Source organism: Mastigoproctus giganteus, chromosome 8, assembly GCF_048544385.1.
Source record: "Mastigoproctus giganteus isolate SK-2022 chromosome 8, ASM4854438v1, whole genome shotgun sequence".
In the NCBI taxonomy this organism is placed as follows: Eukaryota; Metazoa; Arthropoda; class Arachnida; order Uropygi; family Thelyphonidae; genus Mastigoproctus; species Mastigoproctus giganteus.
Window position 1 is genome coordinate 5692642 of NC_143582.1, and position 16700 is coordinate 5709341.

The 16700-nt window shown below is 34.0% G+C and overlaps 1 protein-coding gene across 5 annotated transcripts in view; it reads right to left on the minus strand.

Annotated features, from left to right (window-relative positions):
- The window catches only part of LOC150081221 (protein still life, isoform SIF type 1-like), a 496225-nt gene that overhangs the window by 330115 nt on the left and 149410 nt on the right, over positions 1-16700 (minus strand). For all 5 annotated transcript variants that reach the window (XM_090379423.1, XM_090379422.1, XM_090379425.1 and 2 more), the window contains 3 exons: positions 12537-12718; positions 1971-2089; positions 702-767 (listed from right to left, as the gene is read on the minus strand). In XM_090379423.1, coding sequence (XP_090235549.1) covers positions 702-767; positions 1971-2089; positions 12537-12718 — 367 coding nt within the window. The remainder of the gene's footprint in view (positions 1-701; positions 768-1970; positions 2090-12536; positions 12719-16700) is intronic.

Below are 16700 nucleotides of genomic sequence, written 5' to 3' on the forward strand. Positions count from 1 at the left end.
ACGGGGATTGAAATATCCTACTGTCAGTAATTAAAAAAAAAGCTAACTTGTCATTAGCTGATTCTAGTTAATTGGTTTTAAAGGACCATTGAGAAGAAATCCAACTCATTTCATTTAATAAAATTGATACAAGTCATTGGTTAGAACTCAATCGAATAGAATCATGGGCAAATCTGTGATTTTTCTGGATTTTCTTGGCAGTGGTCAATCGATTTAAAAACACCCAATGAATCCAATAGATTGAGCCATCAGTCCTTTGTAATAAGGATTAAAATTACAGTTTCTGATCCTTTTAAACCAAACTAGCTCCTCATTCTACGAATTACCAACATCTTTGGATTACAATACTGGTGTTACTTCTTTAATTGGAGAAGTTTCATATTTTGTTTTAGTTCTAATTTATGAATTAGAACCTTTATTTAGCATGAATCTTAATACTGTTTAGTATAAAAAGTATTAAGAGTCATGTTAAATAAAATTAAAAAGGATAGCTAATATAGAAAACTAACACAAAAAGTAATATCGAATGCGGTATAAATTTTTGAAAGTAGAAAACTATAAAATATTAAAACTGATACGAAAAATTAAAATTTTAAATTTATTTGAAGCAATACCTATGGGATATAGCATACATGGATAACTGTAAATTTAGCAAAGCAAAATTCAATTCATGTGCAATGTAATAGTTGGCACTAACTTACCTTTGGGGGCTCCAGTTTGAGAGAATAGGAGGAAGAGGCCTTTCTCGAGAACTTGAAGTCTGGAGACTAAATACAGAAAACACAGGAATTAGGTTGTTGACTTTGTCCCATAGTTTAAATACTTCTTTCTTCTTAACTAGATTTGCAGCATCCTAAAAGCAACTTATTTATGATGACTGTGTCTATTTTTCGCGCTCTTATAGTTCTTATATTTTTCTTTTCTCAAAAACAGTTTTTTTCCTGCCAGGAGACCACTAATCCCCACTACAAAAATAACCCAGTTTGTTGTTTATACCAAAAATGGAACCATCTTTCTTGAGAGATACCCAAAACTTTTTTCAATATTCATGAAGCTTTATCAGTTTAAAATATTTGCATATATTATAAACAATTATTGAAACATAAAACTTTTAATTAATAACAAATAATTTTTATTTCTCAAACCGAATTTTTCTTCCATTGATTTAGAGGGATGGTCTGACCAGCAGCGCCATCTTGAAGAAGAATGCTACACCACATCTTAGAAGCAAAGCATCAGCGACAATTTCAACCAACTTCACGCGCTGTTTGGTAATGTTCTAAACTAAATTTCGACACGAGATGCAGTGAATGTTTAGTTTTAAACTGAATGGAGGAAATCCTTTTAACTTATGTGTCTGATGACCATCATTTGAAAAGTTTATCCTCTAAGACTCAGGAAGTAATGAAGCTACAACGTAACCATATTAAACTCGCGTGGTATGTTCTAGCGTGTGTCCTAAGGGTATATTACCATTACTGTCCAGAGTGCATCACTGGATAAATCTCAGATTAAATTGCCTACCAACAGAACTTGGTAATTATATCTGCTGAGAAATGTATTTGATATAGCCTGGCTCTGTGTACTTTGGGACCGAGAGAGATAATTGAGAAACTAGGAAAATAAACATAGTACCGGAATACTCCAGAGCAAAGCTGAGTAACAATCATCTTAGGAGTAAAATCCGAATTTGTGCATCGTTCACAAAGTTCCAAAGAGCCACGTAAAATTTAAAACTCATTAGGGGAAAACTGAAAGCAGAATATACTCCACATCTTGGAAATTTGGATTATTTAAAAGAGTTTATATTCTAAATAGCCTTATTAATTTTTAAACTGAAAATGTAATTGAACATTTGAAACGCAATTGGTAATTCTCATGAGGAACTAGTTTTTTTCTCACTAGCCTTGGATTTAAAGAGAAAAAATTTAAATTGCTATTTTAAATAAATACATTTAGGATGATCTTACACAACATTCCCGGAACTGTTTGGCATCCACTGGCGATGTAAAATTCAGCCCCCACGTATCTCCTGTCACTGGATCCTTCCAATATACAAAACATTCTGATGCCTGGCCTAGTCTGGTGCCTGAAAAAAAAACATATGCAAGAATATTATTCAAAGTATTTTAGTATTAATTAAATGATTTAAAACATTATAATGAAAATGTAATATTTAAAAACAAAACGATTTCTTGTTTAAAAATTATGTAAAGATTTTTCTTTGAGTTGTTGAAAATTTTTTCCTTCGGGGATTATTTTGAAAATTTTTTCTATAATGATTATTTTAAAGTTTTTTTCTATAAGGATTGTTTAAAGTTTTTTGCTATAAGGACTATTTTAAAGATTTTTTCTATAAGGAATATTTTTTTGAAAGATTTTATAAGGAATTGTTTATAAGTATTTTAGTGTTCAGTGTTTTCGTTTTGTTTTGTTCTGTATTTAGTTTTTTTGTTAAGGATTGTTAAAAGATTTTCTTTAAAGATTTTTTCTTCAAGGATTGTAAAAGATTATTTCTTTAAAACTTATTTTAAAGATTTTTTCTTCAAGGATTGTAAAAGATTATTTCTTTAAAACTTATTTTAAAGATTTTTTCTTTAAGGACTGTTAGAATTTTTTCGTTAAGGATTGTTAAACGATTTTATCTCTAAAGATTGTTTTAAAGATTTAATCTTCAAGGAGTCTAAAATATAATTTCGTTAAAGTTTATTTTAAAGATTTTTTCTTTAATTTTTAATAATTGTTAGAGATTTTTTCTTTAATCTTTAAAATTTTTAAAAGTTTTTTTAAAGAATCCTTTAAAGTGTTTTTGTTGAGGATTGTTTAAAGTGCTTTTTAAGGGTTGTTAAAAGATTTTTCTTTAAAGATTATTTTAAAGATTTAATCTTCAAGGATTCCAAAATATTATTTACTTTAAGTTTATTTTAAAGATTTTTTTTCAAGTATTGTAAAAGATTATTTCTTTAAAGCTTATTTTGAAGATATTTTCTTTAAGGACCGTTAGAATTTTTTCGTTAAGGATTGTTAAACGATGTTTTGTCTAAAGATTGTTTTAAAGATTTAATCTTCAAGGAGTCTAAAATATAATTTCTTTAAAGTTTATTTTAAAGATTTTTTCTTTAATTTTTAATAATTGTTACAGATTTTTTCTTTAATCTTTAAAATTTTTTAAAGTTTTTGTAAGGAATCCTTTAAAGTGTTTTTGTTGAGGATTGTTTAAAGTGCTTTTTAAGGGTTGGTAAAAGATTTTTGTTTAAAGATTATTTTAAAGATTTAATCTTCAAGGATTGCAAAATATTATTTATTTTAAGTTTATTTAAAAATATTTTTCTTTAAGGACTGTTAAAACATTTTTAATTAAGTATTGTAGAATGATTTTTTCGTTAAGGATTGTTAAAAGAATATTTTTATTTAAATATTATTGTAAAGATTTTTTCTGTAAAGATTATTTTAAAGATTTTTATATAAACACCGCTAAGAGATTTTTTAAGGATTGCTATATAAATATATTTGTTAAGGATTGTTAAAAGATTTTTATTTAAGGACTCTTAAAAGATTTTTATTTAAGAACTGTTAAGGGATTTTTTCCTTCAGAGATCATTTTAAAGAGGATTGTTAAAGACGATTTTAAAGATTATTGTTAAAGACGATTTTAAAGAAAACTGTTTTCTTTAAGGATTGTTAAAGACGATTTTAAAGAGGACTGTTTTCTTTAAGGATTGTTAACAAATGACTGTTAAAAGTTTTTCTTTAAAGATGTAAAATTTATTTAAGAAATTTTTAAAAGTTCTTTGGGGATTCTGTAAATGGAGCTCCAAAAATCTTTATCATTTGAATACATTCATGTGAAAAGTTATGGGATGCTACACGTTTTCCAATATTTGAGCCAAAATAGATGTGTAAACTGGAGAAACTCAAAACCACTTAATTTTGGGAGGTAGGTATATATTATGGATATTGTAGAAATCACAAGGCCACCTTGGTTTAAAAATCAAAATGAAGAGATCAGGGTAACTGAAGCAGTTATTTTTTTCTCTGATATTAAAAAAATATATTCCGCTGCTCCTTTTTATTAAGAAAATCGATTATTAGCTTGTGATTTTCGTGGAGGTGCATTCTGTTATCAATTGCTATAAAAATCATTTTAATATCTTGCTAAAAGAGCAGGTAATTAATTCCTGTGTACCGGAAAATTTGCATAAAACTACTAGCATATTTAAAAGGGCACCTAATTACTATGAATGTATCGAAGAGATACAAAAAAAAAAAGGTCGATGGAACCATTGGAGTGAGACTCGCCTTTCTTAATGAAAAAATGAAAAATAACATTTTTCAACAAATGAGTTTATAATTTATGGAATAAAGTATGAGTTAATTTATATTTAATCGTTTTTTTTTAAAGGCACAGTTTGGTGGAGCTTAGACACAAAACTTTAATTTGTGATTTTAATTTAAGGATGTAATTTTGATCAAGTTTTTCGTGAAAACTCAATATTGTGCAATATTCAATATTTGAAATGTCACAGAAGATATTCTTCACACAGAATATGTTTTGTAACATTTCAAATTCCATCAATTTCCTATTAGATCCCAGCAATAATGTTCTACTTTACTTCCTTATTTAAAAAAATATGGAGAAACCTTTAAACTTGATATGAAAACGTATTCTCTTTCGACTCATGGCTTTTACAATCAATCTCCTGCGTCTGACATAGAAGTTATCGTGTGTGCCAGATACATAATAGGTTCAAGTTTTATTCGGAATCTTCTCTACACTGTCCATCTTAGTTCTTTAAAACTCCCGTGGCCACTTATCGATTTTGGGGTGTGTGAATGGAGATGTGTTTTGAGATCTTCGACAATAAAAGATTACTGACGACAGGATAAACTCCTTTTGTGAGCTAGAAAAGGAGATGTACAGGAATGAAGAATAAAATTAATTTAAAAAAAAGAGAGTTCGTAATTGTTTTCATTATGCATCTTTTGGACAGAGTAATTTTTCTGAGATTTCTAAATATGAAATAGCTTAGAAATTGGAAGAATAAAAATGCTTCAGCTGGAAGCAATGCAAAAGAAATCAGCAGAAGTGTGAGTTAAGCACCAAAGCAAATAAGGCTGGGCATGTTGTGTCTGTAAACTGATCTCTTGTACAGTAAGCAATCCACCCACCTGTCGCTAGAAAAGATTAACTTCAACCTTCTGTTATCAAAATGAAATCATCATAGATGGATTAACAAAGAAATTTACTCCTAAACTGGTGATAATGCTTGGTCCCTAGCCACGTTTCGTCCAAACTGGTAGGGACGACAGCGGTTAAAAGATCGCCAATGATCATACATCTAAAGTTTGCAACCATTAAAAAATTCAATCCCTGGTTAAACAAAGAATTAAAAGGAGCATTCATCTGTCAGAAAACAAAATCTTGAAAAAGTGGCCAAACCCAAGCATGCAGACTAAATATCATCGCATTGAAATAACGTACATTTTTTGAAGCAAACAACCGAATATTGGAAGTCGGTGTGGATTAACTGGGTCGACCACCGTTTACATCTCCTTGAGCACTGTCTGTATAACTCTAAATTATACGCCGTAATATAACAAATAATAGCAAAGGCTCTGAAGCATTTGGCACTTTTTTACACTAAAAAATAGATTACCAAAATTTGAACGCAATCGTAAGTGGCCCATCCATCGTGAGATCTTGTTTTTGTTGAACAAATTGGCGGTCTAAAGACCATGTTTTCTGCTAATGATATTATTAATATTATTAGCTCCTCACGATCATTCCAGAAAGATTCTGTTAGTATTAATGCTCGTCAAGAGGAAATTGGACCCGGCAAGGTCGCTCAATTTCTCCTGGCTCACTATTAGATGCAATGGCCAATCCATTAAAAGCGTGGCCAGCACAAATACCTTAGAGTAATCTTTGATTACAGACTCTCTTCCTCCAACGTGTCAAGTATGTAAAAGAAAAAGTCATTCTTTGACATACTTCACATAACGGCATTCTTATTCTAGTCAGATCTTGTTTAATAGTATGTTGAGGTCTATTTGGATGTTGTGAGCATTGTCCTATACGTTCCTCTAACACGGAAACTTTATCTGGTGTGACCAGGACCTGCAGAACAACCTCTACATTTGCACTCTAGGTCCTTACCGGAAAGGTTCACCGCGATATGGAAGTTGCTTATCATTAGATAAAGTTTCTATGTAAGAGGAACATACAGGACAATGCTCACAACATCCAAATAGATCTAAACATACTATTAAACACGACCTCAGTAGAATAAGAATGCAGTGATTCTTCAGATGGCAGGAGAAATGGAACAACATACAGCACGCAGCAATCACCCATAAATTCTTACCAGTAGTAACTGACAACTGCATAAACTGCACTAAATCTAAATGGCTCACTCCAGAGCTTCATGCCCTCACAATTCCTCAGAGCTGGAATTGTGTCCGGCTGCTTTATCATCTGCGTGATATTCTCAACTATGTTCCTGTGTGTGTGCAGCTGATCTTCTTGTACAAGCAGTTGTGGATGTTAAAGATTTCCTTGTGGATGGGGTTCGCCAGTCGTGAAATTTCCCGATAGACTGTTGTACTTCTTCCTCCCGAATCCCCCATTTCGTCATCTTGACATGTCCTTGATTTATTTCCATTCTAGGTCTATCCGGGAGACATGGCCGTTATGGCTAACTTCGCTGCAATAATTAGGAAATGACGTTGTGATTTTCCATGAATTTTTTTTCTCTTTAATTAATCACTGTTATATATAAAAAAAACCAAAACTATTATATTTAGGCCACCCGAATAATTAAATTCATCTGCTGTGCTCTGTCTTATGTCTGTTAATTACGTGTGTTCTATGGTCGATTTGCTGGACGAAAAATCCTAGTTTTCTGGGGAAAAAACTTGCTATCTAAACCTGAGACCGACTAATTCAGCCATGGAGTGAAAAAGCCCATTAACATTCCTCGCGTCATCGACGGGATTCCAACCCGGGCCTTTTCCACTCGGTGTGGGGAGGACGATGACGATACCACTGTGCTACACGAAGAGGCACCACTATTATACAACTTGAATTTCTAAAAATTATTAAAAGTTTCACTAACTTTTAAAAACTCAAGTGCTTATTCGGATAGAGATTAAAAAATAACTTCGCTGCTCCCTAGGATACTCCAAATCCTCCTTCTACTCTTGTCCAATTTTGCTGCAGCAGGCTTTCTGATTTTCATCAAATATCCGTTTGTCTGTTTTCCTCTGGGCACTCTTCCTGAATCCTTCCTGTTTATCCAAGTCGCACACAAATTTTTTCAAAACCCCAAACACGAGAGGTATTAGAACCTATAGTACTTAGTACCGTGCTTGGGTTGGAGGTTGAGAAGACGAAAGAAGATATTTGTTGACATTGGACTTGAACTTCTGTAGACTGTAATTTTCAGGAAATACGTATGAAGGAAGGTTGTTCCAGAAAACGGCAGTTGAATGAATAAACGAGGAAGATGAAAAAGTTGGTTCTGTGAGTTTGAAGTTGGACAGTAAATGGATGTTGGCGGTGGTGGCATGTGTTCGGACCGTTTTGAAAGAGAGAGGGGGAATTATAGAAGCCAATTCAGAAGAACAGTGCCCATGGAAGAGTCTGTAGAAGAGGCATGCAGCAGAAACAGTGAGTCTATGAGACAGCGAGTGGAGAGACTCTGTTAGAGATGAATCATTAATTAACCTAACTGCCCTCTTCTGAATGGAATCAAGAAGCCTGAGAGAGGTTTTGGGGGCACCACCCCACATGTGGGAACAATATTCCATGGTAGGGCGGATTTGCGACTTGTAAAGATGAACAGCTGTTTGGAAGAACGCCAAGAGCAAAAGAGAAAACCAAGTTTTTAGATGCAGAGGAAGCAATATTTGTAATGTGCTTGTGCCAAGAGAGATTAGAAGTCAGGGTAATCCCCAAAAGAGATATATCATTTTGCCTAGAAATCGGAGTGTCACTAAAGCTAAGCATAGGAGCAGAAGAATCCTTTTTGCGAGATATAAGACAAGACTGAGTTTTAGAAGGGTTGAAATCAACTAAGTTGTCTTTGCCCCACTGGAGAATTACCTGGAGATCGGCATTTAAGGAATTGATAGCAGATTTTCGAGAAGTTGAAGCTGATTGAACAGGACAAGGTTTCTCAAAATGGAAAGTGGAATGCAATGTGTTAACATCGGCAAAACTATGGATAGGATTTCCAGTCAATGGAAGAAGGTCATTGATATATAAGAGGAAAATAGTGGGGGAAAGAACTAAACCTTGGGGGGCACCAGCATTAGTGGAGAAGTTAGAAGACAGAGAGCCATCTGCCATCACCCTCAGTGAGCGATCAGAGAGAAAACTGGATAACCAATTATTAAAAACAGTTGCAAACCATAAGATGGAAGCTTGTTTAGAAGACCTTTATGCCAAACACGATCGAAGGCCTTTGAGATGTCAAGAGCAACTGCTTGTGTTTCACCAAACTTTTCCGTTGAATTTGTCCATAAATGGGTGACATAAGCCAGAATATCTCCAGTTGATCGACACTGACGGAATCCATACTGGCGATCGTTGATTAGACGGAAGGTTTCTAGGTAGTTTAAGAGTTGGCGGTTAATTGATTTCTCCATTACTTTAGAAAGAGTAGAAGTAATTGCAATGGGACGATAACTGAATGAGAGGAATTTGTTACCCTTTTTAGGAACTGGGTGGACATGAGCAAATTTTCAAGCAGAAGGAAAAACACCTTTGGAATAAGAAAGTAAAAAAAGGCGGCAAAGAACAGGAGTAAGTTCAGGAGTACAGGGTTTGAGAATAAATGGAGAAATACCATCAGGACCTAGAGATTTCTTAGCATCAAGATTCGTCAAAATTCGTCTGACATCCTTTTGAGGGAAGACCACAGGAGGCATTCAATGGAGCGTGTTGGGAATGGTGGGAGGTGTTTTACGAAGATCATTAATACATGAGTTGGAAGAAAAATGGGATGCTAGCAGGTCAGCTTTATCCTTGGCTGAAATGAAAACAGAACTATCTGGTTTTGACAGAGATGGGAGCAGAGATGGGCAAAAGTTGCGGCCAATAGTTTTGGCAAGAGACCAGAATGCTCGGCTACCATTAGGGCAAGAAGCAAGTTTTCTACTCTTAGCCTGTTCAAACTCTAGTTTGGACTGATTAATAACTGCTTTACAATTGTTGCAAGCTTTGGTGTATGCAGAAAATGAAACTGGAGAATTAGAAACAAGCCAATTACGATATGCAACATTCTTCTCTTGAACAGCCTTAGCACATTTATTGGAAAACCAAGGTTTAGATAAAGGATGAGATTTTAAAGTGGAGTGTGGGATAAAGGATTCCATTCCTGCAAGAATAATTTCACTGACACGATCTGAGGAAACGTTGACATCAGAAGTTTTGAAACAGTAATCCGACCAAGGAAAAGAAGAAAAGAAGTCTCGCAGGTCATCCCATTTTGCATTCTTCTAAGGCCAAACAACATGAGGTTGGGAATAGCCATGAGATAAAGGCTTCATTGGAGAAAAGACAATCACCAAGTTGTGATCTGAAGTGACTAAAGGACCTCTCACTTCGACCGTGTACTTAGAAGGTTTATTTGTGAGAAAAAGATCAAGAGTGTTGGCTGTATGATTAGGATTGTCCGGTATTCTTGTAGGTAAATGAACAATCTGTGCAAGGTCATTAGTAATTGTACAAGCCTCAGCATCTCGACCAGCTCGATCTGTGTGACTAGAAAACGGAAGCCAGCTGGAGTTGTGAACATTAAAATCACCAAGGAAAATTACTTCACTGTTAGGAAAGTTGGACTGGAGAAAGTCAAGTTGCAAAGAGAGGAAGTCAAAGAGCTCCAAGTGATTAGTGGAGTTAGGAGAACGGTAGAGACAACAGATGAATTTGACACAATGAGGTAGAGAGATTTTAACCCAGAGAAGATCGAAGAGAGGAGATTCCAAATGGCCAAGTCTCTGACAGGGAATATCAGAACGGACATATGCACAAGTGCCACCTTTGAAGTGAAAGGAATCATACAATGAATATTTTGGGCATCTGAGATGAGCAGTAGTAGAATCAACCGATAACTGAGATTCTGTCAGAAAAATTACATCGGGTTTCACAGATCTGCAATTGGAAATGTATATTTATGAAATGAACTAGGAAATGTTTGGGAGGTTTAGATCTTTTCGCATATAAGCTTACTCTATTAGTTTGAAAATTCATGGTGTATTCAATAGTAAGAAAAAGTGGGGGGACATGCTGTACGAAGTAATGAAATTTTTGGCCATGGCGTACACATGGTAAGAATATACCGAGATCCTTGACATAACGTAGCCTCGACAATGCCCCCCGCATACACACTACTCGGACTTCCTCCAGTCACTATCTGGCAGAGTAGAGGTAGCAAGATTATACACTAGCTGATCCGGAAGCCTCCTAGAGAGTTATCAGTAGGTTCGATCCCGTGTACTTACTAACTGCCCGCCTGCGAACACCGTTTTAGAGCTGTACCCTCTAAATGTAAGGAATATTGGATCTCGCCATGATGTTCATCATAACCTCAAAAGTCATCAATCATACTGCATGATGGAAGAGGTGAGGAAATGGCTGTGCAGATGGTAACTATCTAGTGTTATTGCGTTGTTGACGAAGTAATCCGGTTTTATTCGACGACTGAGGTTGTTTCTGTCTTGCCACTGGACTCTTCGTTCTCTGCTTCGGTATGGTGTGGTACTTCGTGAGATTTATTCCCTCGCTAAGTTCTTCTTTCACTCTTCTTCTATTCTGGATCTCGCGATTTCGTCTGTTTCCACTTCGGCTTCTTTGGGTTGTACTTCTTGCAGTTGCTGTTCCTCCTTATAATTCCGGTTTAGTTTTGTCCCTATTCTTTGTTCTTCGTAGTTGGTGGCTCACATTCTGCTTGATTTTTTCCAAGATTTTAAGAGCTATCAGTGTTTTCATCTCTCGTTTTCTATGCGCTGTTCGGTGATACGGACAGTCGGCAGACGTTCCAACCGCTTGGTTTTGAGTTTCATCCTCTACATTGTGATATCTGTCTCTCTTTTGGTCAATTCAGTATGCTCCCATGATGAGTCATTCGTTACCCTGCTCCACTTCATGCATTGTCCGTGGTCATAAAGTAGGTGCGTAGGAAGCACTTCCAATTGGGCTACATGGTTTTGCTGTTTGATCCTGTAGTGGGTGGCAGTTATTAGAGCGACACCAGGCGACGCACTTCTCTGCTTCAGCTTCATCGGATCTATTTCCAAGGTCCAAGTCTATCACTTGCACCTTGGAAATAGGTCTGATGAGGCGACTTTCGCGATATTTTCCCTCGCAATGTTTCTTTGTTCGCAGCGAGATTCGAACCTGGCTCCATCATATTGGTAGTCCGGTATCATAACCACTGGACTAATACAACCCAGCAATTATGATATGGTAACAGTATGGTTATAATACGTATGTTATAATATGGTAATAGTAATTTGATAAGGATTTGCTAATCCTTAAAATTTTAAAGGCATTAATTCTCGGATTATACCAAACAAAGCGTTGTTATTATAATTATAATTATTACAGGAAATGTTGAAACGTAGTCATCACCTTTGTTCCTCGCTCTTACAAGCTTTCTCTCTCTTTCTTTCTCTATTATATCTCTCTCTTACAATCGTGCTATTTATGTCTGTCTTTCTCTCTCTCTCTATCTCCCTCTGTTTCTGCCTCTATATCCCTCTCTTTCTCTATGTTTATCTTTCTTACAATTGTTCTGTTTCTATCTGTCTTTCTCCTTCTCTCTCTCTCTCTCTTTCTTACCCTTTTTCCTCTTTCTTATTCTATCTCTCACAATCTCTGTCTTCTTTTGTAATTTTCCTATTTCTACCTCTTACAGTCTCTCTCTCTCTCTCTCTCTCTCTCTCTCTCTCCAATTTTTCATATCTCTCTCTCTCTCTCTCTCTCTCTCTCTCTCTCGTGTCGAATTTTGTTGTAGCAACTACCTGTTAACCAACTTCTATAGAGATTGTTGCTATAGAGATGAAGACTGTTGCTATAGCAACAATCTCTTTGTTCTTCTTGGGCAGAAAACAATTGTTTAGTTATCACTTCTTACCTGTTCTTGTTTGAATTACTATATTTGGGAAAATTGCTAATTTTTTTTTCTATTTTTCCTTCTATATTCAAAATAAATCTTTATTTGACAATTTGGACTTGGTACAATATGGTATTTCAAAGGGTCATTTTTAAATTTTAAATTACGAGGCACTTTTAAATTAATCCCATTTCAAATTTTGATGATCAGACATCAGCACGAATGTTCAATTGATTCTTTTTGAACAGCGCAGCATTTTGTAAAGAATTTGACCCACTCTTGTAGGAGCAGAATTTGCATAATTTACTGATTGTTATTAAAGGGAAGAGTGTTAAAATAGCTTACACTTAATTACCGAGCCGTGTAATTGGTCGCTGCACACAGACGCGTGTCATGTATTACAGTCATTGAACTCACCTGGCTGTACTAATCGAACATCCAAGATTTTCTCCACCTGGGAATTGTAGGCGGTGATATGGAAGACACAATCGGGAGAATCCTGGATGCATGTGATGTTTACGGGCACCAAGTCCTCCGACACCTGCTGCCATCTGACAGCTCCGCTGGTAGAGCTGACGTGGAACACCTCCGCCCAAAGCCTGTAGCGGAAAGGTCAAACAACGTTAGGCGGTTAGATCAATATTAGAGAGAATGAGAAGTGAAATTGATAGGCAAGTAATGAATGAAGAGAGGAATGGGACCATGAAGAAAAGAATGTGGGGAAAAAGGGTGTGAGAGAATTAAGAAAGATGGTGACGATCTTGAAAAAACTGTTTTTACAATAAAATCCTTAAAAAACTACCAACGGTGTTAATAAAGGATGATCTTGTATTCAGGATAATTTATCCTGAATACAATATATTATTAATCTTGAATAAATTCCTGAAATATGGCTTATTTAATCCTGTTAAATTCCTTGGATAAAAAAGATGCTTTAATCTTGCTAATAAAAGGGTCTGTTTTTATCCTGCGTGATTTATTCATGCTTGAAACTCGTAAATATTAAAAATTATTTTCACCCTGTTAAAAAAGGGAATTTTTGTACAGAAGGATTTATCTTTGAATCCTTAAATAAAGAAAGTTATTTAATCTTTATTGAAACCCTTAAATATAATGGCTGATTTAACCCTGTTAATAAAGAGTGATTATGATTATTCAGGGTGAATTGAACTCTCAATAAAGCCCTACAAATAAAGGGTAATTAATCATGTTGAATTATTTTTTTGTACAGATGATTTTTTATTCGGAATAACTTAACCCTGAATAACGGTTGATTATGTTTATTCAGCGTAATTTAACACTAAATGAAACTATTCAAATAAAAGACGATTTAACCCTTTTAATAAAGGATCACATTTTATTTAGAATAACTTAACTCTGAATAAAATTCTTAAATATAGGAGGCGATTTCATCCTAAATAAAATCCTTAAATATAAAAGCTGGTTTGACCCTGTTAATACAAAGGATTGTTTATTCAGGTTGATTTAACTCTGAATGAAATCCTCTCAAATAAAAGATGATTTAACCATATTAAATCACTTTTTTATTATTCAGAATGATTTTTGTATTCAGGATTAATTATTCCAAATAAATTTCTTAAATAAATAGGTGACTTAACCCTGTTAATAAAGGGTAAATTTTCATTCTGAATGATTTATTCCTCAATAGAGTCGTTGACTATAAATTTGGGCTAATCCTCTTAATAATGGGTGATTATGTTTAATCAACTGATTTAACCTTAAATTAAACCATTGAAAGAAAAGGCGAGTTAACCCTTTTAATAAAGGATGACGTTTTATTCAGAATAACTTCATCCTGAATAAAATCGTTAAATAAAAAATCCATGCAAAATAAAAAAAAAACGATTTATTACTGTTAATAGGAGGATTCCTATTCAGACCAATTTAATTTTGAATATAATATCAAAATTAAACTCTTAAATATAAAAAATAGTTTAATCATGTTAATTTTTATTTAAAACAATCCTGATAAATTCTTAGATATAAAAGCTGATTTCACCTTTCGAATAAAGGGAAATTTTTTATTCAAATTTAAAACCCTTTAATGAAGCGTAATATTTATTTATAGGGACTTAATCCTGTTAAAAAAGGGTACGTTTATATTCTGAATGATTTAATCTTCAATAAAATCCATAAATATAAAAGTTCGTTTAACCCGGTGAATGATTATGTTTATTCAGGATGATTTAATTCTGAATAAAGAAGGTGGTTTTTAATAAAATATTAAATGATGTAAAGACAATTTATTACCCTTGATGTAAAAAGTCATTTAACCCTGTTTAATCACCTTTTTATTCAGACGATATTTTATTAAGTACAATTTAACATCGAAAAATTCACAGACAGATGATTTATCCCTGCTAATCAAGGGGGAGGGGTTCCCTTTCAGATTGATTTAACCTTGAATAAAACTTAAATATAAAAGGTGATTTAGCTCTGTTAATAAAGAATAATTCTGCATAGATCTTTAACTATAGAGATCGACTGAACGTTGTTATTAAAATGAAATTTTTTATTCAAATGAAAGTACCCTGAATAAATCTAATAAATAAAAAGGGTGGTTTAATCCTGTTAATAAAGAATGATCCTGCATAAATCTTTAAATACAGAGATGGACTAATTGCTATTAAAAGGAAATTTGTTATTCAGAATGACAGACCCTGAATAAATCTAATAAATAAAAAGGGTGGTTTAATCCTGTTAATAAAGAATGATCCTGCATAAATCTTTAAATATAGAGATCGACTAATTGCTATTAAAAGGAAATTCGTTATTCAGAATGACAGAACCCTGAATAAATCTAATAAATAAAAAGGGTGGTTTAATCCTGTTAATAAAGAATGATCCTGCATAAATCTTTAAATATAGAGATCGACTAATTGCTATTAAAAGGAAATTCGTTATTCAGAATGACAGAACCCTGAATAAATCTAATAAATAAAAAGGGTGGTTTAATCCTGTTAATAAAGAATGATTCTGCATAAATCTTTAAATATAGAGATGGACTAACTGCTATTAAAAGGAAATTTGTTATTCAGAATGACAGAACCCTGAATAAATCTAATAAAAAGGGTGATTTTACCCTGTTAATAAAGAATGATCCTGAATAAATCTTTAAATATAGAGATCGACTAAACGTTGTTATTAAAAGGAAAAATTTTATTTAGAATGACAGGATCCTGAATAAAAATAATAAATAAAAAGGGTGATTTAATCCTGTTAATAAAGTACGATTTTTTATTCAGCATGAAGGCCCTGAATAAAATTCATCAATATAAAAGATAATTTTACCCTGTTAATAAAAAGTATTCTTTATTCATGGAAGTATTCCATTTCCCTATGAGAAGTTGCCCACGTACCTTGTTAATGCATGAAATTATAATCAGGGAGCGTGCTGACATGGGCTGGATTCAGGCTGAAGCAAGATTACTTTGTCACTTTTAGGAAACGGATCATCCCGAAAAATGAAAGGGAAAATTGCGAAAGAAAATGAAAAAACTAAGACAGAGATGTCTGGAAAGAAGATTGAAAGAAGAGAAAGAGAAAGCCAGAATGAATTATATGAAGATTCTAGAAGATATGGAAGAGTTCAAAATAAGATCGATTTATTGACGAATACAACAAGAAGTTTACGAGACCGAAGGATTGTGCAAGGTTTTGTTGGAACCATTAAGGAGCAAAGTCAGTCTGAGGAGTATCCGACACGCCTTGAGTGCAATGCACTTCGATAAGCTGTTTTGGAACAAGCAAACAGACGAGGAATGTGACCTAAACTTCTGCAGTTCACGTATGAAGTGTACTTTGCGAAGGAAACGTTTTCAAAGGATGACTGTCATTTTTCTGAAAGCAAAGAAAAATGGTTTTTCCACTACCACGTACCACACACGTGGGATGCGCTTACTCATCCTTTGTTACCTTCCACTAATGGCACACACAAACAGACACACGCACGCAAGTACATAGAAACGGGCGGGAAAGAAATGACAGAAAAATGGAGAAGCTCCGAGACTGAGAGAGAGAGAGAGAGAGAGAGAGAGAGAGAGAGAGAATAAAAGAGAAAAAATAAACAGAGCGAGAAAGAACGAAAGAAAAAAGAAAGATAGGAAGTTTGAAGAAGGGGTTGAGATAACGAAAGGAAGAAAGAATGAAAAATTGACTCTGAGAGAAAGAAAGATTGAAAAATTGAGACTCAGAGAAAAAAAAAGAATGAGAAATTGAAATTCTCATAGAGAAAGAAAGGTGAAACGAAATGAAGGGAGAAAGAGATAGAAGAAACATGAAAAAAAATGAAAAGAGTGCAAGAAAATGAAGAAAGAAAGAGCAAAATATAGAGAAGGAAAAACTGTGAGATAGAACGAAAGTAAATAAAGAAAGAAAAAAAAGGAAAAAGTGCAGAGAGAGAGAGAAACAAAGAAAGGGAAAAATAAAAGAGAAAAACAAAAAAGAGTGAAAAAGATAGAAGAGAGAATAATAAAATTGAAAGATAGATAGAGAGAGAAAGAGAATGGATGAAGAAAGAAAGAGCAAAAGAGAGAAGAGTAAAGCAAATGGAGAGAGAGC